Source organism: Nothobranchius furzeri, chromosome 7, assembly GCF_043380555.1.
Source record: "Nothobranchius furzeri strain GRZ-AD chromosome 7, NfurGRZ-RIMD1, whole genome shotgun sequence".
Classification (NCBI taxonomy): Eukaryota; Metazoa; Chordata; class Actinopteri; order Cyprinodontiformes; family Nothobranchiidae; genus Nothobranchius; species Nothobranchius furzeri.
The window spans coordinates 45,675,795-45,695,940 of NC_091747.1; the positions used below are offsets into that span (position 1 = coordinate 45,675,795).

The window sequence follows — 20,146 nt, forward strand, 5'->3', positions numbered from 1 at the left end:
TGCCTGTCGAATCAGGACACAGTCAGCGAGCTCCGGCGGGTCCAGGTCTGGCCGGATGGACTAATGCGATGTGGCGTGTCACCCGGAGAATCTAGGTCAAGTTTAAAGCTGCCTAGCTCTACCCGCTGCTGCCGCAGTGTGACCCCCCCCCCCCCCACACACACACACACACACACATAACACACCCTCACCTGCATTATGCTCAATCTTAATATTCCTTTCAGCTCCATATCAACTACTTCCGTCCACATCAGTTCAGACATTAAAACACACAGACGGCTGCCAAGCCCCCCCCCCCAACACACACACACACACACACACACACACACACACACACACACACACACACACACACACACACACACACACACACAGACCGCAGGCAGACTGTCCACGGCGGAGCCCACGTGACATGGCTGGGGAAGGAAAGGAAGGGAGGGAGGGCGTTGTTTCCCATTTTTCCTCCCCCTCCGTAGTAAAGCAGCGGGGCACGTGTATCCTCACGCTGCAGCTGAGTAGTGGAATGTCAGCACTATCCCTGTCTCTCCTCAGACGGCCCCCCGAGCCGTTTCTGCTGCCGCAGCGCTCGGTTTCAGCTGCTGGCTGTGTTTATTAAAGGAGAGGAAAGAGAGCATGAAGAGGTTGGGAGGGAGAGCCATGTAGGGGTCAGGCTGCGGCATGGGCGTGGCTCTGGACCTGAGGATCCCACCTGAGCTCTGTCACAAACAAAATCCTCAGATTTATTATTATTGGTTGTAATTATTAAATGTGAATTTGCTGAGCTGCTCTGATCAAATCGCTAAGTGCTCACTAGTGGAATTAAATGTCTGCGGCTGACTTTTCCTCCCCTCCTAATCCGTTGCTTTTTTGGCACATTACCTCATCTCTATTAATGTATTCATGTGCTCTCAGTTCCCTACTACTACTGTACTCGCTCGGCGCTCGTCTCTGATTGGCTGCTGCTGTGCTTTTTTCAATGACTCCAAATTTTTTTTTTGACTCCATGGATACAGCGAGCTGTTGGGTAGATGGGCTCAGCCAATGGGAGTGCTGCACGGGCTCCAGCCTGTCAGATTCTGCCCCTGGCCTTAGAAGCAACACCCCCCCTCCCCTCTCTTACTCACTGCAAAGCACGCGATGGCACAGTGGGGGGGTTCAAAACAACAACAAGGCTGTCGCCGCAACACGCCAGCACTTCTGTCCCAACTCAGCCTAACTTTGACTCCTCATAAGTGGCTCTCTGAAGCTCAGAGAAGAGTCTCTAAACTGCAAAGTCAGTCTTTGCTACTCTGAAGTTGATGTGATTAGAAACTGGTGGAATTCATGTGTTCATTTGAGGCATAAAATGCTCAAAATGACTTTGAAGCGCAGCCTCATAAATCCCCGTCCTTAAAATGACCTCATTTCCAAGAGAACGCGGGGGAGCGGAGTTGGTGCCCCGCCAGCCAACTCTTGAGAGGTGGCAGCAGAGGACCGGAGGAAGGCTGGTGATGGAGGGCTGCAGCATCCAGCAGGGCGATGGTCGGTGACAGCTCTCATCCTCGTCTGAGGCTGCATCAGGTGCAGCTCTATGACAGCCAGCGAGGTGCCGGCGCAGTCAGACATTCAGGTCACATTAGTGAAGGGTAACGGGACGGGGCCGGGCCGGGCAGGTGGCCAGAGAGTCGGGAGGCTAAATTTCAACGTAAAAGGTTTGCTTTGAAGCGTAGACGAAAGAAAAGTTCCATGGAACAGACAAGTTTATTATCTCAGAGGGAATACACCATGGATCTTGATCCTTAGACCAGGAAGTTAGTTTTAATGTTCCTGGCAGGAATGTGAGTTCATTCCCACCTTTTCTGCACAGCTGTTTGGCTGTCCGTCACCGCCTCTAACTAAAAAGAAAAACTACTTGCTGCTGTGGGATTGTATCTTGCATCTAAGTGGATATCAAGTTTTTCATTTCAACCCAAAGGTTAAATCTAACAAGTCTGACCCGATTTCTACTACTGTTAGGTTAGTGTTTATGACTACAACACATCTTCATCAGTCGGCCACTAACCGTCCTGATTTATTCCAAACTAATAACTAATAAATTAGTCTTTGATGTGGCGAGAAAAAAAGATGGTCACCTTTTAATGTTTTGGAGTTGTTTGAACAGATTTGTGTTTTAAGGTGGAACTAAAGCGAGCGGACCCACCAGCAGGTTTTAGGGTTTTATGGGTCCATCAGCCCCTCCCTGAGCACTCATGCATGTTAACCGTCCTCTGCTGACTCTGAGCTTTACTCCCCATCATCCATCACCTGCCTTGAAGTGATTTACCCTGTCACCATCAGCCCCCACGTAGTCCTCTAGGCTCTTTTCCTGTCACTCATCTCAGGTAAGCATTCCACTGCCCCCCCCCCCCCCTTCTCTGAGCTCTTTCTGTCCATCTCCACTCGTGTCAGGTGGGGTTAAATCTGTCAGGCGCCGTTTCTCCTGAACAAACTGCTGCAGACTTGTCAAACATCTGTTGACTTTTGCTTCTGAGAAACATCAGTTCAGCTCTTTGAAGGATTGACTGAGCGTAGATCAGAACCAGGCTGTCGCTTTGAGTCGCACAACCCCAGCTGAGCTACACATGGAGGTTACGTAAACCTTGTACCATCCAGTCATCCGCTGTTAAACCAACTACGAAACGTCTAATCATATAGAACAAACAAACCCTTAAAGAGCAAGTCACCCCCAACTCACATTTTTTTGCTGATAAACTATATAAAGCAGTGTCTAATCATGCTACAGACACATGTAGTCAATAATTTGGCACTTCAGTGCATCTTGGTTAAGATTCATATATTCTGCCTAAAACTGGCAGTGTTGTGCCGTCGTCAGGGAAAAATTCTGCACTGTATTTGAATTTAAATCTGCCACCGCTATTGGTTAAGAGGTATGCTATGATGTCATCTGGTACATTATGATGTCAGAATGCCATTGTGAGCCTGTGTGTGTATTTGTTAGCGGCTCCGCCCTCTCGGTCTGCCAAGCAACAGCATTTGTTGCATTTTTCAAACATGAAGTGGGAGTGAAGTAAGTTTCTTGTAGGGGGTGACTTGCTCTTTAAGTAAAGCTGGTCATGGATTAAGGCTGAGGCATTTAACCCACCTTGCCTGCTGGTGGTGGTCGGAGGGATGTCAGCATGCCCCACCCAGGGCAGCTGTGGCTACACTGTAGTTCATCACCACCAGGGTGTGAGTGTGTGTGTGTGTGTGTGTGTGAGTGGATGAATGAAGCACTGACTGTAGAATAAAGAGCTTTGGAGTCCTCTGACTCTGAAAAAGCGCTATACATGTGCGGGTCATTAATCATTTATCAAAACGTCCACACCACATCAGCATCTTTTAGCAGCACTTGTTCTTTTTACATTACACATCATTTGAAAGCTAAGCTTCTTATGATTCTAGTGATGTATTACAATCACAGAGTCTGCCATAACTGTAGACACAGTTTAGTCCAAACACTCGATGATCCAAAACTCACCGCTCGAAGACTTGTATCATTGACGAACAGAGCCGTCTCCTGACAGCGTGGTCTTTTTACATCCAAAAGTCCAAATAGTTGATCCACAAAAAGTCGTACGTTCACAAAACGGTCATAATTTCATTTTGGATGCGCCTCTCTTAAAGCCTGCTTGCAGATTTCTAAAAATCAATCGTAAGGAGGAAAACTCCAGATTGCTGCTTTATCAGGTTTTAGAATGTCGTGATTCATTTTCTCACCAAAAATCATTTTCTGTATAGGCTCAAATTGAACTATAAGAATCATACATTTCAAAATTATCTGTATTTTATTTCATAGGAGTTATGACAATCACACCTTAATGCTTTTATTTGTTTTAGGTTTAATTTCCATGTATTTGTGCTTGTCTTTAATAACTAAAAGCAAAAAAAATAGTTTTTCATGAATTGCCGCTGACGGTCAATCGAATCTAATGTATATTAGAATAAAACCCTAAATGTTCTTCATCAGAAAAGCTCCAGAGACTATTTTAGGTTTGCTTTAGTGTAGCTTGAACCGGATCAGCTGTTTTCATCCCTCCGACTGATCCCGTCTAAGATCACAGCGCAGCTCCCTGATACGGTCGGATCGGTGCACGAGGCCGTGTGTGGGCCGTGAGGGTGACTGTGGTTCGTGAACACTCAAGTCAACTGGAACTGGATCAGATGTTTTAGGAGAGGAGCTAAAGCTGCACCTTTCACTCAGGGCGTCCAAAAAGCTGCAGCTTTCTGTGATGTTTCTGCAGAAATGAACACCGTTGCTACATCACATCCGCGTTCACTCCTCAGGCGTGTTTCAGAGCATAAAAGGTGGATTATTTAGCGTTCGACCGATTGGATGTGCAGCTGTGGAGCAAACGGCTGAGCGGTTCACGTGTGAACGGAGATCCCTGTGGAGGTCGCTGAGTTTACACGTAGCTGCCCGTAAATGCTTTTCAAGTGCTGGGAAGAGAAAAAACCAACCTCTGTTTTAATTTTACTTTATTTTTGGGACGGTCTGGTTTGACATCTGGCTGAGAGCAGGAAACGCAGTTCATGGGTCTGAGGGGAGCGGATGGTGCTGCAATCACATCTGCGGAGCCTCTGGGGTCAGGAGCAGCGAAGCAGAGCTGGAGCGAGGTGCCACGGATGCAGCAGAGCATCGACACCTGCTCCTTTCACTGCTCCACTCGTTCACCGATTTCACTTCTCTCCCTCAACAGGTATCCTAACATGGGGAACCTACTGAAAGTTTTGACATGCACAGATCTGGAACAGGAGCCCAATTTCTTCCTCGACTTTGAAAGTGAGTTCCTCTGCAGCTTGTTCTGTCATCGGTGTCATGAATGTCTCTCCATCACAACTCTGAACTCTTCAAACCTTTTCACCTTCATTTATCTGCAACATTACGTCCTCCCAGCGGCGAGAGAAACAGAAGCCGAAGCTCCTGCACTTTTTCACCAACCTGCCTTTTTCCACTGCAGAGTGTGTGTAGAATATCAATCGGAGCAGAGCATAGCTGCAACACACACACGCACACACACAGAGCACAGAGGTTCAGCTGCGGCGTAGCCTAAGGCCCCTCGGCGCGGCTCGAACCTACGCTGCACTCTTCTCACACTTGGCAAACGCAGAAACTCAAGAATACTTTGACAGAAAGGCTCTTTCATTTTTAAAGAACATCACATTTTTAAAAAGATTTAACACTCAGGATGCAGTTAGCCCTCAGATAAGCTCACACCGTGTGATTTAAGTCGTGTTTCATGTCCACAAAGCAGATTTTAAAACGATTCTGAAACCGACTCCGTCTGAGCCACAGGGCGAACAAACACCTCTTCATTTGTCTTGTCTTATCTCCTTCCATTTCCTTTCTCCTCAGCCAGAAAAGTGGGCGGCGTCAGAACCTAATGGGAAGCCGTGGAGAGACGAGATTATTTCCACCAACTCTCATTTACATAATCTAAAGTTGTTTATTAAACTTAGCTCCATATCGGAGGATTTGATGGATTTCCTAGAGCTGCCTTTTACTTTGTGTCGGGTGGGTGTGAATACGGATTAGATTCCAGTCTGATTAAGATTTTTTTTTTCTCCCTGCTGTTGAAATTTCACAGATGCACAACCCACAGAGGCAGAGCGGGAGGTGTGGGAGCAGGTGGATGTGGTGCTGAAGGATGCAAAGGGGATCCTGGACGAGCTGCAGGCCTATAAAGGAGCAGGACAGGAGATCAGAGATGTACGAACGACACCAGAATCCACAAAAACACACGACTGCTGGACATGAACGTTTAAAAAAACGACAATGCACAAAGTTTACACACGTTGCTTCACTCTTTATGGTTCCTAATGTCATAAACCAGTTAAAGAAGCACCACTCATCTTCTTTATAAACAGATTTAAGCCTCATTTGGAAGGATTTTTGGGTTTTAAATCATTCCTATCTTTTTCTTTTTTTAGACAGCTTCAAGATCAGCCTCAGTGCAGAGAAATGGAGTTTACATCCTTTAGGACTGATCAGCTAACGGCTAGTCCGGGTTTCTGCCATCGTTAAACAACTTCTGTTTTCTGCATTTTATAGCATTTAATGCAAAATGGCCGTGGTTCTTTTGTACTGTAGTGCCACTATTCACCTCCTGACCCAAAGTTTTATTTTAATATTTTTATAGATATTTCAGGTTCGTCAGACCCCATAAACATGAAAACATGTTTGTAGCTCTAAATTAAACAAAATGGTGTCAACAAATGTCCTAAAATATATAGCTAGAAATAAAAAAATTAAAATCAAAATCAAGTGTCTCTAAATAATAAAAACGGGTCTAAGTTGAAGAGAATGCGGTATTATAGTCCTCTTAAGAGGACACAGTGTCAGGAGTTTGGTTTATTAACCAGAATGCATTTGATTTGAGCCCAGGAGTCGGAAGGATTGAATTCCAAGCTAGAATAAATATCTGAGTGGATGTGAACAGAGCCTGAGTTTACAGATCTCGTGTTGTTTTCCAGGCGATCCAGAATCCCAACGATGAGGCCTTACAGGAGCAGGCGTGGGCGGCTGTGGTTCCCTTAGTGGGAAAACTGAAGAAGTTCTACGAGTTCTCTCAGAGATTAGGTATGGAAACCTTGTATTCATGCCTCTGGTGTTGGGGAGAAATAAAATACATGCCTCTGTTGAAGCTGACACAGATTCTATGGAACAGGTTTAGGAATCCTGGGAAATTTTCCTAACAGACATGAATGTATTTAAACATCTTTACATTTAACCCTTCCTCCCATGATGCTTTGCATTCATCAGCATGCTGCTGGCGTTGCACTGACCCCTGAGTATGTGTGTGTCTTGGAGGGGGGGGGGGGGTCTTCTTATGACCCTGGTTCTGGGGGGGTGTCGTCATGCATCAGTACCATGACCATGTGGTCTCTGTGATGGAGGATGTGGTCACTGGGGGTGGGGCTGTTATGTAATGAAGTAGGTCATCCGTCCGCATCTTCTGCTGCTCTAATTCACCCTCTTGACTTTTGGCTCCAGGGGCCGCGTTGGCCCGCCGTCTTGACTTAAACACGGAGCTGAGCGTCAACTACGGAGCGGGGTCTCGGAGCAGAGGAGCTTATGTAATAATAATAAAAATAATGATCATTAGTATTATTATTATTATTATTATTAGGTTTAAGAGGTTGAGAGGAGCCAGTTGAGGTGGCTTGGGCATCTGGTCAGGATGCCTCCTAGGTGAGGTTTTCCGGGCCCGTCCAACTGGGAGGAGATCCAAGGGAAGACCCAGGACACGCTGGAGGGACTATGTCTCTTAGATGGCCAGGGAATGCCTCGGGAGTCCCCCGGACAAGCTGGCTCAAATAGCTGGGGTGAGGGAAGTCTGGGCGTCCCGGTTTAGGCTACTGCCCCCGCGACCCGACTCTGCATAAGAGATGGATGGATGGATGGTTTAAGAGGTCACAGATTTTCACACAAACTTAAAGATTAGCAGCAGAGATGCCACTCAGGCAGGAAAACCCTCTTAAAATATTTAATTGGTGTTTTCATTCAGAACCTAAAAGTAATATTAGATTTTGTGAAATTGATAGAATTTGTATTAAAACAGGAGTTTCCTACAGATGCAGCTTCATTAATGTTGCTGATGTAATTAGCCCATTATATCTATCCCATTATGTGTTACTGTTTAGCTTAACTACATCAAAGTTAAATCAAAGTCCCAGATGATCAGAAAATCCTCTAAAAAGTAACACGGAGCAGCCTCCATAAAGTGAAAATATGAAATTTAAAATAAAAACTGTTGAAATGTATAACTCCTTAAGATGGAAACACACAATCTTGCAGTTTTTTTCTTTAAAAGTAAAGTTTATTACTTGTGTTAATGTTTTGGAGCCATATTTGTTTGATATTCATTTAATTCTTTCGGCCTCACTTTGAGTTGATCTGTTTTTATAAACTAATTTGTTACACTGTCAGAAATTTTATTTATCTGTTTGAAGTAATAAAAAAACAGCAGAATAATTATTTTATTCTTTAAATGTTTTTCTTTTTTGTTTGAAAACACTCGGCATTGTTTGAAAAGTGCTAAAAATTATTGTAAAGTGGCTTCGAGAGTCCCACGACCCTGCCAAGGTGCTTGACCTGAATCATAAAACACAACGTAAACAAACAATTTTTTTTTTTTTGGGTGTGAATAACGTTTTGTCTGATCTGTTCAGCTGGCAGAAACCCAGTTAGAATTTGGAGCAGACAGAAACATGGATCAGAGCCCCAGTCATCAGGGGTGTGTGTTGGCAAGAATTTGGCGATACGATATTTATCTCAGTACAGGAGAGACGATACGATGTCTATCACAATACAGGGTAGACGATACAATACAGGGCAGACGGTAATGCTAAAAACAGACGATATTTGCAACTTTTAAGACTGGAGTTCATTGAAAAACTCAGACCAGTAAACATTTGCATGCAAGTTTTCAAATAAATTTGACACACTGCTTTTAAAAATCAATTCAGTATCATAACAAAAATATTATGATATTTTGGTGTATGGATATTTTCTTACATGACCAGTCATCAGATTGTAGCACCAGAACCAACTATCCTCTCCGTACGTAAACACGCCCAGGCTCTGCTCTCCTGAGGAGGTGGGACATCCTTCCTCACCTTGCCGTGCCCAGCACAGCGCTGCCTTTCTGCTCAGCTCTAACTTCTGTTTTCGCTGGGTTGTAGACGTGGGGGGAGGGGGGTAAAACCGCACAACTAAGGCCATTTTTAATCAGCTGCTCTGCTTCAAATGCTGGCTCAAGCAGATGGGAGTCATTACCGAAAGGCAGACGTGCTCAATTTACCGCGCTGCACCGCCAGCTCTATGTCCATCTCCTAAAAGTCCTCCTACGGCTCAACTTAAGTGGACTCCCGTCTGAATCTGGATCATGTTGACATTCGTATCATCATCTGTAATCAGCGAGAGCTGTAAAATACACTTGGAATGAATCAGTTTAAATTGAATTTGCTGCCACAGAGCTCAGTGCATCAGATACTCGGCTTGTCTGGGTCGGATCATCGCTGAAGCCCGTCTCATGGAGACTGAACCCAAAAGCACCGTCTGCATCTATAAATAAAACTCCCTCTAGGCTCCAAAGGTTTTCTAGTGGAGTGTTTGAAGAAGCCATGTTTGTTTTTTAAGATGATTTCCCTGGAAGTTCTGGGCTGCTTTTCTCTCTTTGTGTTCCTCGTTCTGCTGCTGGTCCTCCGTGGTTGTCCGTGCATGGGTATGTGATTTCAGGGCTTTGTGTTTACTTACTGTCAAAACAATGAGTGTAATCCTGCCCCAATGAACCCCCACCCCCCTTTACACGTCCATGCCAATAAGATAATTAGTCCCATGTCTCATCTGCATCTGAACAGGAGAGCCTCTCAGACCCAGAAACTGGCACTGGCCCCTGGGCGGTTTGGGCACCACCGCTGTCCCTTTATCTGTCTCCGTCCTAATCAGGATGCTTCAGCTGGCTGACACTCATTCACAGATCTAACCAGGGCTCTGATCCGCTCCGACACTTGTTTCTTGACCTCGTGTAAAGAAAGAGAACCAACCGTCCTTTAAAGATTTCACTTCTGAATCCTACGAGTACTTGTTGCTGGTTTTAAACCCTCATTTTTGTGGGATTGAAACAAATTAGCTCAAACTTCCCTTTGTAAACGACTTGTCTGCAGCTAATGCTTGTCTGCCATAAATCAATTATCACTCTAAACGGTTTGGTTTAAATTGGGTGATCATTTCTATGAGATTTATTTTCAAATCTGTTACACGTCGAATTCTATTTTCTTTGTTCTCTAATCTCCAGTTAGTCGTAGCTTTGTTTCATATGTCGTCAACCCTTCCAAAGTCGCTGGGAAGAAAGGAAACTGAAAATAAGAAAAATTAGCATAAGTCCAAAAGAAACTCAACCATTTTTCTTTCTATTTTCTCTGAGTGCGGCTCTGGTTTTGGTTGTTTTTTCTGAGCAGTTTACCGCAAAATGAAATGACCTCTTGAATTTTTCGACCATTTTTTAAAAAATCCTTCAACTCCTTTCCTGAGATTCACACAAATGAATAAAGAACTTTTAAGAATCGTTTTGGAAACTATCAAGCCTACTCCTCCGCTCACACTCTCAGGGCCGGCCCAAGCCTTTGTGGGGTCCTAAGCAGGTGTTCCTTTGGTGCCCCCATGCTACACCAGACAATTCCAAGTCTACACTGTGTGTAACATTCCTATTATCATAGCATCATTTATAATTATCTTACTGGTATTATTACGACTTTTAATCATCCATCCTTCCATCGCCACTTAAAAAAGCCACAGAAAAACACAAAGTTTACAGTAAACAAATAAGATTTACTATATTTTATTCGTAAAATTTAGAACTGATATGCAAAATGTGCAATCACTACAAAATAAAATGAAAGTAAACTTTAGGCAGTAAGGTTTTCCATGTGTAATATAATTTAGTTTATGTTGTTAAAAGTTATTAAACATTAAAAACTTTTTTCCTTGTGCTATCTTGGTGCTCTTGGGCACCCCCGGTGGTGTGGGAGCACCAAGCAGACTACCTTAGCACAATCTTGATATATATATATTTTTTTAAGCATGAAAAATCGAATTACAGCAGAAATTTACATTAAAATGTGTGAAAACATGATTTTAAATATATTCTTAGTTTTTATTCATGAAACCGTTTCCATAGATGAGGTTTAGAAAACCTTTGCTGCAGCCAATCACTAGGGTGGATTCGGTTTTGCTCTGCTTTAACTTTCATGTTACGTTCGTAAGTCTGCAGCTACTATTGCCATCCTCAGCACCAAGTCATTCTGAGAGGTCTTATCTGCTTTTTCTTAAACTAGATGAACATTTTTATTAATATTTGTGTTTTGTCCCTGAATCAGCCTGACCTACCTGTAGTTATAAATCTTTCCTGACCTTTACATCTTTACACAGCCTGCTGTTTGAGTCATCGAAGCTCCAAAAACATTAAACGTTCATCAGCGCTCACTCATGACCAGAATTTCCTCACAGCTCAGCTAAACGTCTCTAGTCAAGGCCTTTTTTCATCATGTTTTATTGCATGACCTTGTGGATCTGTAATCTGACATCTTTAAATCTGTCCCACAGAAGCGGCGCTGCACAGCCTTCTGGGAGCACTCACCAATGAGACGTACAGCGACCCGACCCAGCACCTGGAGCGGGAGCAGGCGCTGGCCAAGCAGTTCGCAGAGATCCTGCACTTCACTCTGCGCTTTGACGAGCTTAAAGTACGTCTGCATCTCTAACAACTCTGGAGCCATTAGTCCTCCAATGAGCTCTCCATGCACTTGCATTGATTTTTGCTCCGCACAGATCCGAATCCCGGCTCTGCTCTGCTGTTGATAATACACAGGACGACGTCTACAGAATGGTTAATGAGGCTAATATGAACGTTTAAATCCTGAGCTTAGCTTCCGATCGTGGCAGCTTTTATAAATAAGCCAGGCAGGAAATGAGGAGAACTCCAGTCTGGCTTGAATTCAAACCTCAAACTGCTAATGAAATGCTGTTGGAGATATCACACATTAGGCGTGGGTGTCGCTCAAAAAAAAAAAAAAAAAAACAGTGAGCACCCAAAGACCGCGGCTGAGCTCGCCGTGTCTTCACTTCGAGACTCAAACCTCAGCTCCCTGAGGGGATTTACAGCGACACCCCAATTAGTACCCACTGCCCATCCTGGCAAGATGAAACATGAAGGCATGGGGGTGCGAGGTGGCATGCCAGGCCTATTCATCAATCCTTCACACTTGTGCACAGGCGTCTGACCCTGTGTGTGTGCGTGTGTGTGTGTGTGTGTGTTCTGCAGCCCCCTCCCTGCAGAAGCAGGCCATCTTCACTGGTGGACACAAAGATGGATACCAGTCCCATTGTAGCAGGATTAACATGCTGCAGGAACAAGGATAATTAGCTACATAATGAGCTCTCACTGGTAGCGCTGGTTTTAAACGCAGCCTTCTTATTGGTCGTTCTGCCTTCCTCGAGGTCAGAGCCAGATCAGTCATTTTTCTTACACTTGTGGGTTTTTATTTGAAGCTTTTACTGTAAATAGTCTGAGTTAAGCTACGTTTCCTAATGAGAGCATTTATCTGGGGGGGAAATGGAGGGAAACTCCAAACATTTGACGGGAAGAGTGAGGATGTAACAAGGGTAAGTCAGAGTCAGGCAATTTCATTTCAGCCCAGCAAATAAAACTGTAATTGTATTGGTGCTCTTTTTCTGTCATTCCTCAGCAAAGCTGCGTTTCTGCTTAGCCGGCTAAATCGTTGTGTCACCACAGCGACGAGCTTGATCCTCGATGCCCCGCTGCAGGGCGTGCCACCTCCAGACAACTCTTTCTTATGTGCCGTTTTATTTCCTCCTTTCACAGATGACAAATCCTGCCATTCAGAACGACTTCAGCTACTACAGGAGAACGCTGAGTCGGATGCGGATCAATAACGTACCGGTGAGAACATTTATCCCCGAGTCCTCATCATCTGTCCACATTTTTGTTTTACAGCTCTAAAGCAAGTGGCCAAACACGTATATACACGCAGGAGAACACCGTGAGGTGCTTAGCTGCTTAAAGATTTATATTCAACCTTTAAAAAGTGATCTTAAGAGCGTGCTTTGGGATCAGGTTCTTCCAGAGAGGTGAAACGGCTCCCAGAGTGATTGATAGTGATGTTCAGTCGACTGAATGTGTAAATAAGTAACCATTCACACCTAAAGCTATAAAGATGCAGCAAAAATGATTCAGAACTAGATGTTTTATTGATATTTTTTGTTTTCTTTGTTAAGAGCAGTTTGAGAGGATGGAAGGTAAAAGCTCAAAAGCATCATTCAAATCTGAAAGATGCAGAAATGTTTTATTCTAAAGCTGCACAATATATCAAAATATCACCATATCGACTAGGGATGTGTATCTGTGAAATTCTGGCGATACGATACATATCATGATACAGGGGAGACGATACAATATATCATGATATATTGCCATAACAATATTTTCTTACATCCCTAATATCGACATATTGCCACAGCTCCCAATAAATTATGCTCAGGCATGGAGAAAATAAGTTATAGAGGGTGGTTTGTATTTTGATAACAAAAGACAAAAATGTCCTCAAAATATTCTAATATACCATGTTTACCTAAATCATACAGCTCCATCAGCATGTTAATGCAGAGCAATTAGCCTCAAGTATGTAAATACCTGAGTGATTCTTCAATATGCGAGTGAAGTAATATCATACTGATTTAATGTTTTAGGGTTTTCTGCTCTGCTCTACGTGCCGACTGCCATGTCTCGCTGGGACTTTTAATGTGCAAAGCTGCTATTAATGGAGGTTTTTTTTATTTTTTTGCAAAGACAGTCGATAAATCTGCTGTGTCCCATTTCTGTCTGATCTTCTCTACACTGAGTTACATCCAGGTGCACATTTAGTCTATTTATAAGTCCTTAGTGACATCTGAGAAAATAATGATTTTCCTGCTTGTGTTTGTGTCAAGTCATGTTTATTTATTTAAATCGCGTTTAGAAGAACTGCTGCAGACCCTAAATGAATTAAAATAATGCTTAATTAAAAAAAATTACCCTAATATAATTATATAAAAGCTCTTTTTTGCCATTTCGAAGTGTTTTTTTTAGTAAAGGTAATAAATGCACCCTACATGCCTCAATTATGCTCTACAGGATCGATAAGCTAACTAGGGCTGCAACAAACGATTATTTGGTTAATCGATGAATCGGATGGGGTCTCGACATGATTAATCGATTAATCGGATTACATGGGGACATTGTTAAAAACTGCTAGGGAAACGTTATTTCTCTCCTTCCTTCACTTTATTAAACACAACATTATTAGAAAACTGTTCAATAGCAGAAAAACAACATGCCATCACCTAAATTGTCTTATAAGGTGTATAGACAGAGACCCTAAGCTACACCTATCTGTGATCTAAAATGCTTGGTCCAAGTTAAACAGCTTAAAGAGCAAGTCAACCCCTACCAGAGTCTAACTCCACTCCCACTTCATGTTTGAAAAATGCAACACATGCTGTTGCCTGGCAGACCGAGAGGGCGGAGCCGCTAACAAATACACACACACTCAGGCGGCTCACGACAGCATTGTGACATCATAATGTACCAGTTTACATCATAGCATACTTCTTAGCCAATAGCGGTGGCAGATTTAAATTAAAATACAGTGCAGAGTTTTTACCTAACAACGGCACAACACTGTCAGTTTTAGGCAGAATATTTAAATTTTAACTAAGATGCACTGAAGTGCCAAATTATTGACGACACGTGTCTGCAGCACGATTAGACACTCGTTTATTTAGTTTATCAGCAAAAAAAAGTTTATTTGGGGGTGACTTGCTCTTTAAGGGCAATTCTCATCTGTTTTGTTTGATCTCATCTGTAGACAATTATTATAATTGGGGATGTCAAACAACTAATTTTTAAATGTAATTAAACATAGGCTGTGAATTAATCAAAATTAATCACTATTTCCAAAAATGACTGAAAAAATACCAAATAAAACAAAAATAAATGAATGCCATCCTCCTTGTGATGATGCCCTGGGCAACTGCCATAAAGTCACATCAGGAGATGCTGATCATTCCAATGATCCCAAATAGACTCACATTAGGCCACATGAAAGCAACTGAACCCAAAAATATATTAACCAGTATATAACTGCACTCTCACACAACACGCCTGCAGCACCCCCCTCCCTTTTAAAAGTGTTTTCGCTTCCGAGGACATTGTGGTTGTAAAACCACATGCTAGTAGTCTGGCCCCGGTGTGATCAACCACTTTCTGCGGGAATGTGACGGCGGGAACCGGTTTGCAGCAGGGCGAGCCCCCCCCCCATTTATCTAATAGCGTCACGCTTACGATTTTATAGACTTTTTTTTACGAGCTTAGGGCATGTCTAGCCTGTGTAATAATCCGGGGCTTGGATTTTGAAAAGTTTTTAACTTACCCGGACACAGAGCTCTCTCCTTCCTCGCTGATGATTCCGACATGCGTTTAAGATGCTGCATCATCACTTTAGTACTCCCGTGCCATGCTAAGTCTGACCTACAAACATTGCAGGTAACGAATGTCGTCGCCTGATTTAACTGAAAATGCTCCCAAACTTTAGAAGTTTTTACTTTTTTGGGTCTCGCTGCTTCTGCCATGTTCCTCTTCCAAACACCTGCCGGCTCTCCCTCGCGCTGATCTAACTTGCTCCGGTCTGCTCTCAACGGCGGGCAGGAAGGGGGGGGGGGGGCTTTTGGAAGAGTTGTGCGACACAACGAATCGATGACGCAATTCGTTGCCAGCGCTTTTAGTAATCAATTTTCATCGAATTTATCGATTCGTTGTTGCAGCCCTAAAGCTAACAGCTAGTCCTCAGCCAACACCTACGTGCTTTTTTGCCATCTTTAAATAAATGCAATCAAAACAATGACATTTCATGTTATGAAACTTTAGCCACCACCAAATTTGCAGTGGTTATTTTTGGAATTGCATTCAGACAATCCTGCTGGAGACACAGATAAGAAGAAGAAGAAGAAGAAGAAAATATCATTTCTATAGCGCCTCAAGATAAAAATCACAAAAAAAAAATGTAAAAATAAAAAAAGAATTTAGAAAATGGTTAAAAATGTATTTAAAATGAGCAAAAAATAGACAAGTGTGATTAAAAATGTTAAGAAAGAGAGAGAGTGAATAGGAAAGAGGGAAATCAGTGGATCCTGAGGAAGGTGGAATAGGTGGGGAGAGCAGAATAAAGAGAGAGTGGTGAAGAAGGTCACACAAAAGCCAACCTGAACAGGTGAGTCTTCAGCTGCTTTTTGAAGGAGTTCACTGAGTCCACTGATCTCAGGCTCAGGGGGAGAGAGTTCCAGAGTCTGGGGGACACAGCAGCAAATGATCTGTCACCTTTGGTCTTCTTAGACCAGAAATAGAAAATCCAGGTTTTTAGAGAGAATTGGATCATTGGGCAGGAAGGACTTATTGTTAACAGAGCGGGTGTTTAATAGAGCCATGCTGAGTGAGGTGGAGGAATCAGAAACTACAGAAACAGCTGGAGTTAGTGGACGTAAATTAGCAGGGTTAGATCCACTGTGTTTATAAAAACCAGTCATGGAGGGAACAGCCGGAGAAACCACTGAAGAATGAGGATAAACCGACCTTAAAAAACTAGGACGGAGAAACCGCACCGCAACGCGGCCTGGCGGGAATGCGGAAGTGGTGCTTAGGTCGCCAAACAAAGGACAAGAAGCTAGAAGATCATGCCGTTGTTTACTAGATAAACCATGCTTTAAGAGAAGTCTTATTCTCACCTGGATTCCTGCTCGTTTACATCTTTTTCCTCCGACGTTTTCCCGTGACCGGATAAACATCGCTGGAGGCGTCCTGGTAGGAGTCATTTGGCTCCGGGCCAGCACGCCGATCAGGTAAACAGGAAGGTACGTCCTCAGTGCATCTTGGGCGATCGTGAATGAACGGAAGGACAAAAGAGTCTGGCGATCATAGGAGATGGTAGCAGGGACACTACCAAAGAGGATCGCAGACAGGAGCAAGGTGGAAAAGAGGAGGTTAGTGGAGAAAAGTTTGGAAAAAGTGGCTGTGACTGCGGCTAAGCCAAGCACAGGCGCCATCTTGTTACTGACCGCCGGTACATGTTGCTAGTGGTGGTGGTTATACTTGTAAATAAATTGATTAATCAGTGTATAAAGGCTTATAAAATAACATTTTCATGATCCACAACCAGATTTTGGAGATTAGAGCTGTTTTAAAATGGTCCAGGATGTCCTTAGACTAGCTGTTAGCTCCTCAGTCCTGTTAAATGTAAGCAAATATTGTTCAGAAAGCTACTTCCAAAGAGTAAGATAGTAATATTTATAGGTTTCATGGAGAAATAAACCCATCAAAATATCCCTTTAATTGATATTTCTGAAAAACAGTTATGCATTTATGACTTGAGTTGCCATTTATTATTAAAACAGTTTTATTTTGGCTTAAATATTCACTTTAAATTGAATAATGTTTACATCTGTTTAAATCTGTTAAAGTTTAAGTCAATGTTGATTTCCCAAAAAGGCTGAATAATTTTCAGATCCACACAAGAATCTTTGTATATGCATCCAGAAGTCATTGCTTTAGTTTTATCAGCTTTAAAATTGTGCAAATTTAGTTTTATTCTTGCAGATATTGCTGTCCGAAGTTAAATGTGGAATGGTGTATAATCTGCATAAACATGTTTCCTCAAGGTTGAGCCATGAAGAGAAACGTGTAAAGAAAGAAATGTTATTGACCCAAATATAAAACCCTGAGGAACACCATGAGAGAGCTAGAATTCATTTTGGGAAAAGTGCCCTAAAGTTCAATTTTTTTTATCCAACCAATGCATCTAAAATATAAAGGGATCCATTTAGGGGCTATTCGAAAATGGACTTGCTCACTCATTTGATATTTATGAACATATTCAGTCTCTTATCATTTATGCTGAACTGTAGATTAGCTCAGCTGATCGTAACGGCTCGGTGCTGGCAGGAGTTTAATGTCATGAACGGAGACTGCTTTCTGTTTTGACCTGTCTGACAGAAGGTGTTCTTTCCTCTTCAATCCAGAATTTTCCATTAGGCAAATGGGCCCAGACAAGTTAGAATTCATCACTGCTGCTGCCCCCCCCCCAAGTCGCCCCTCAGAGGACTGAATCATTCAGACGTCTGAGATGAAACACTTCCGTCCCGCTCAAACAGTCTTTGAGCACATCTGTCATCGTTCGTTAAGAGCAGAATTGGTTTGAAAGTTTGGGGCGATTTATTCACATCAGAGCTCTCACGACGGCAGGAAGTGTTCTTGTTGTTTTTTAAATATGTAGACAAATTTAGAACAGGCTGTTCAGAGACGCCTCGTTCTCTGCTATCTGCCAGGTGTTTTTGGTGTCTGAACGTAGAAAGCAGCAGGACGGGTTAGTCAGCTGGGAACGGGGGGTGGGGTACTCGGTCATACGGTTCATATCAGTGTTTTCCTGACATTTAATCAGAACAAATATCTTTTCATGTGCAGATATTGTTTTGTTTTCTTTTAACTGAAAAGATTTTCAACAAAACACTTTACAGCAACCTCCACATGTACAGTAAGAATAGAAGAGTTGCATCCCCTCGAATTTCTTAATCTGCTCATTTTGATTCAGTAGCACCTTTGTTTTATTACTCTGACATTTTTCATTCAAATTTCCTCTGATTGTGTCATTTTCTCATGGCGGCTGCTCTGATAACATTTTTTCCACTTTTGTACGGAGGTCAGCTAAAGGTCGTTTTATGAATTTTACATTAATGTCAGAAAACCAGAACAATGGGCAAAAACTCTACAGGTGAGCGAGGATCTGACTTCAGCAATAAACCAAAATGGGATCTTTTTTTATGATTTCTAGGCAGAGGGTGAGAATGAAGTCAACAACGAGCTGGCCAATCGGATATCTCTTTTCTACGCTGACGCTACTCCCATGCTGAAGACGTTAAGTGACGGCACAACGAAGTTTGTATCAGAGGTGAGACTTTAGTATATTCAGCGGGGCATTTACGGAGAAGAGCAGCAACTAAACGAATCGGCTAAAAATTATTATCTGAGGTGTATTTTTATGCTTTAATCAGAATTTTAAAAAATTTAACACGGATGGGCGAGGCTTATACTGCAGCCAGCCACTAGGGGGCCATTTAGGTTATGTTATAGTTATTATTTGTATTGACAAACCTGCAAAAAACTGATGTTTTGTTATTCAACTGATCAGAAAAATACTAAATATAAATGTCAACATGAATTTTTAAATCAAGCCTGGTGCAATTTTTACTGATTTACTAATAAACATTTTAGACAAAAAAAATAAAACAACATATTTGAGTAAAATCAGCTGTCAGACAGGAGGTTTTTGTACGTCGGCTAATGATTTGTAAATTATTTAATTGGTAAAGATAAAATTAAATAGTTAAATCTAAAGGGAACCATTAAACATTTCTGCAACATAATAGTTGTAAATATCCAGATTTCCCAAAAAGACTAAAAGGTTAATCTTGTATCGGTTAAAATGTCCCATGAGTCTTGCAAAAGTAGGCATGGGATGACAACAAATTTTGCTGGACGATATATTGTCCTGCAAATCATTGATGATAAACGTTATTTTTGTCGACATTATCGAGACCAAAATAACCACTTATGCAATGTTAATATATCATAATGATGCAAGTACACCCTTTAAAATGCAACAATTAAACTTTTATTTAACACTGGGATGCCACCAACCAGAACTTCTAAATGAATAAATAAAACAAATGACAACAAAAAATAAAAACACAATAAAAAAAACTTTGATGTATTCAGGCTGGAAAAATTGAGTTCATTTTCGCCTATCGTACAATTAATTGGTTTATTGATTATCATCCCAACCCTATGCTAAAGTGATGTTCTTTTGCAGGAATTATGAATACAGATCTATTAAATGAGAGCTGGAATGAATAAAAGACTAAAGCAGCATTAAATATTATTTGTGTTGCTGTCAGAAATGAAAATAACTTGATTTAAATTAACTTAATTTAACTATTTTATTTATTATTTCTGAATGTTTTTATTTTTTTCCTCTTACAGAATAAAACGCTGCCCATCGAAAACACGACAGACTGCTTAAGCACAATGGCGAGTGTGTGTAAAGTCATGTTGGAAACGCCGTAAGTCACTTCCTGTCTACTCCCCATCTTCCTCTGGAATCTTTTCTAATCGCTCTTTTGTCCCATCAGGGAATATCGCAGCCGATTCACCAGTGAGGAGACGGTTTCCTTCTGCCTCAGGGTGATGGTCGGAGTCATCATCTTATACGACTACGTCCACCCGGTTGGAGCGTTTGCCAAGTCGTCGAAAATCGACGTGAGTACAGTTCACGCTCTGATGCTGCTCACGGATTCTTCAGCTAATAATCTGGTTCTGATCCACAGATGAAAGGCTGCATCAAAGTCCTCAAAGATCAGCCACAGAACAGCGTAGAAGGCCTTCTCAACGCTCTCAGGTGAGCCGATGATGTCGTGATTAATTCTACCATTTGTTTTTGCCGGTAGTTTTGCTTTTATGTCTCTCCG

General features: G+C 42.3%; 1 protein-coding gene across 3 annotated transcripts in view; it reads left to right on the forward strand.

Moving 5' to 3' along the window:
* Positions 1-20,146, forward strand: part of fam49bb (family with sequence similarity 49 member Bb) — a 40,187-nt gene that overhangs the window by 16,341 nt on the left and 3,700 nt on the right. For 2 of the 3 annotated variants that reach the window (XM_015954708.3, XM_015954709.3), the window contains 9 exons: positions 4,716-4,798; positions 5,604-5,725; positions 6,490-6,595; positions 11,123-11,262; positions 12,402-12,479; positions 18,454-18,570; positions 19,662-19,741; positions 19,811-19,937; positions 20,006-20,076. In XM_015954708.3, coding sequence (XP_015810194.1) covers positions 4,726-4,798; positions 5,604-5,725; positions 6,490-6,595; positions 11,123-11,262; positions 12,402-12,479; positions 18,454-18,570; positions 19,662-19,741; positions 19,811-19,937; positions 20,006-20,076 — 914 coding nt within the window. In that variant the 5' untranslated portion in view covers positions 4,716-4,725. Of the gene's footprint in view, positions 1-4,426; positions 4,799-5,603; positions 5,726-6,489; positions 6,596-11,122; positions 11,263-12,401; positions 12,480-18,453; positions 18,571-19,661; positions 19,742-19,810; positions 19,938-20,005; positions 20,077-20,146 lie in introns of those variants that run through there. The other variant, XM_070553105.1, reaches the window with a different exon arrangement.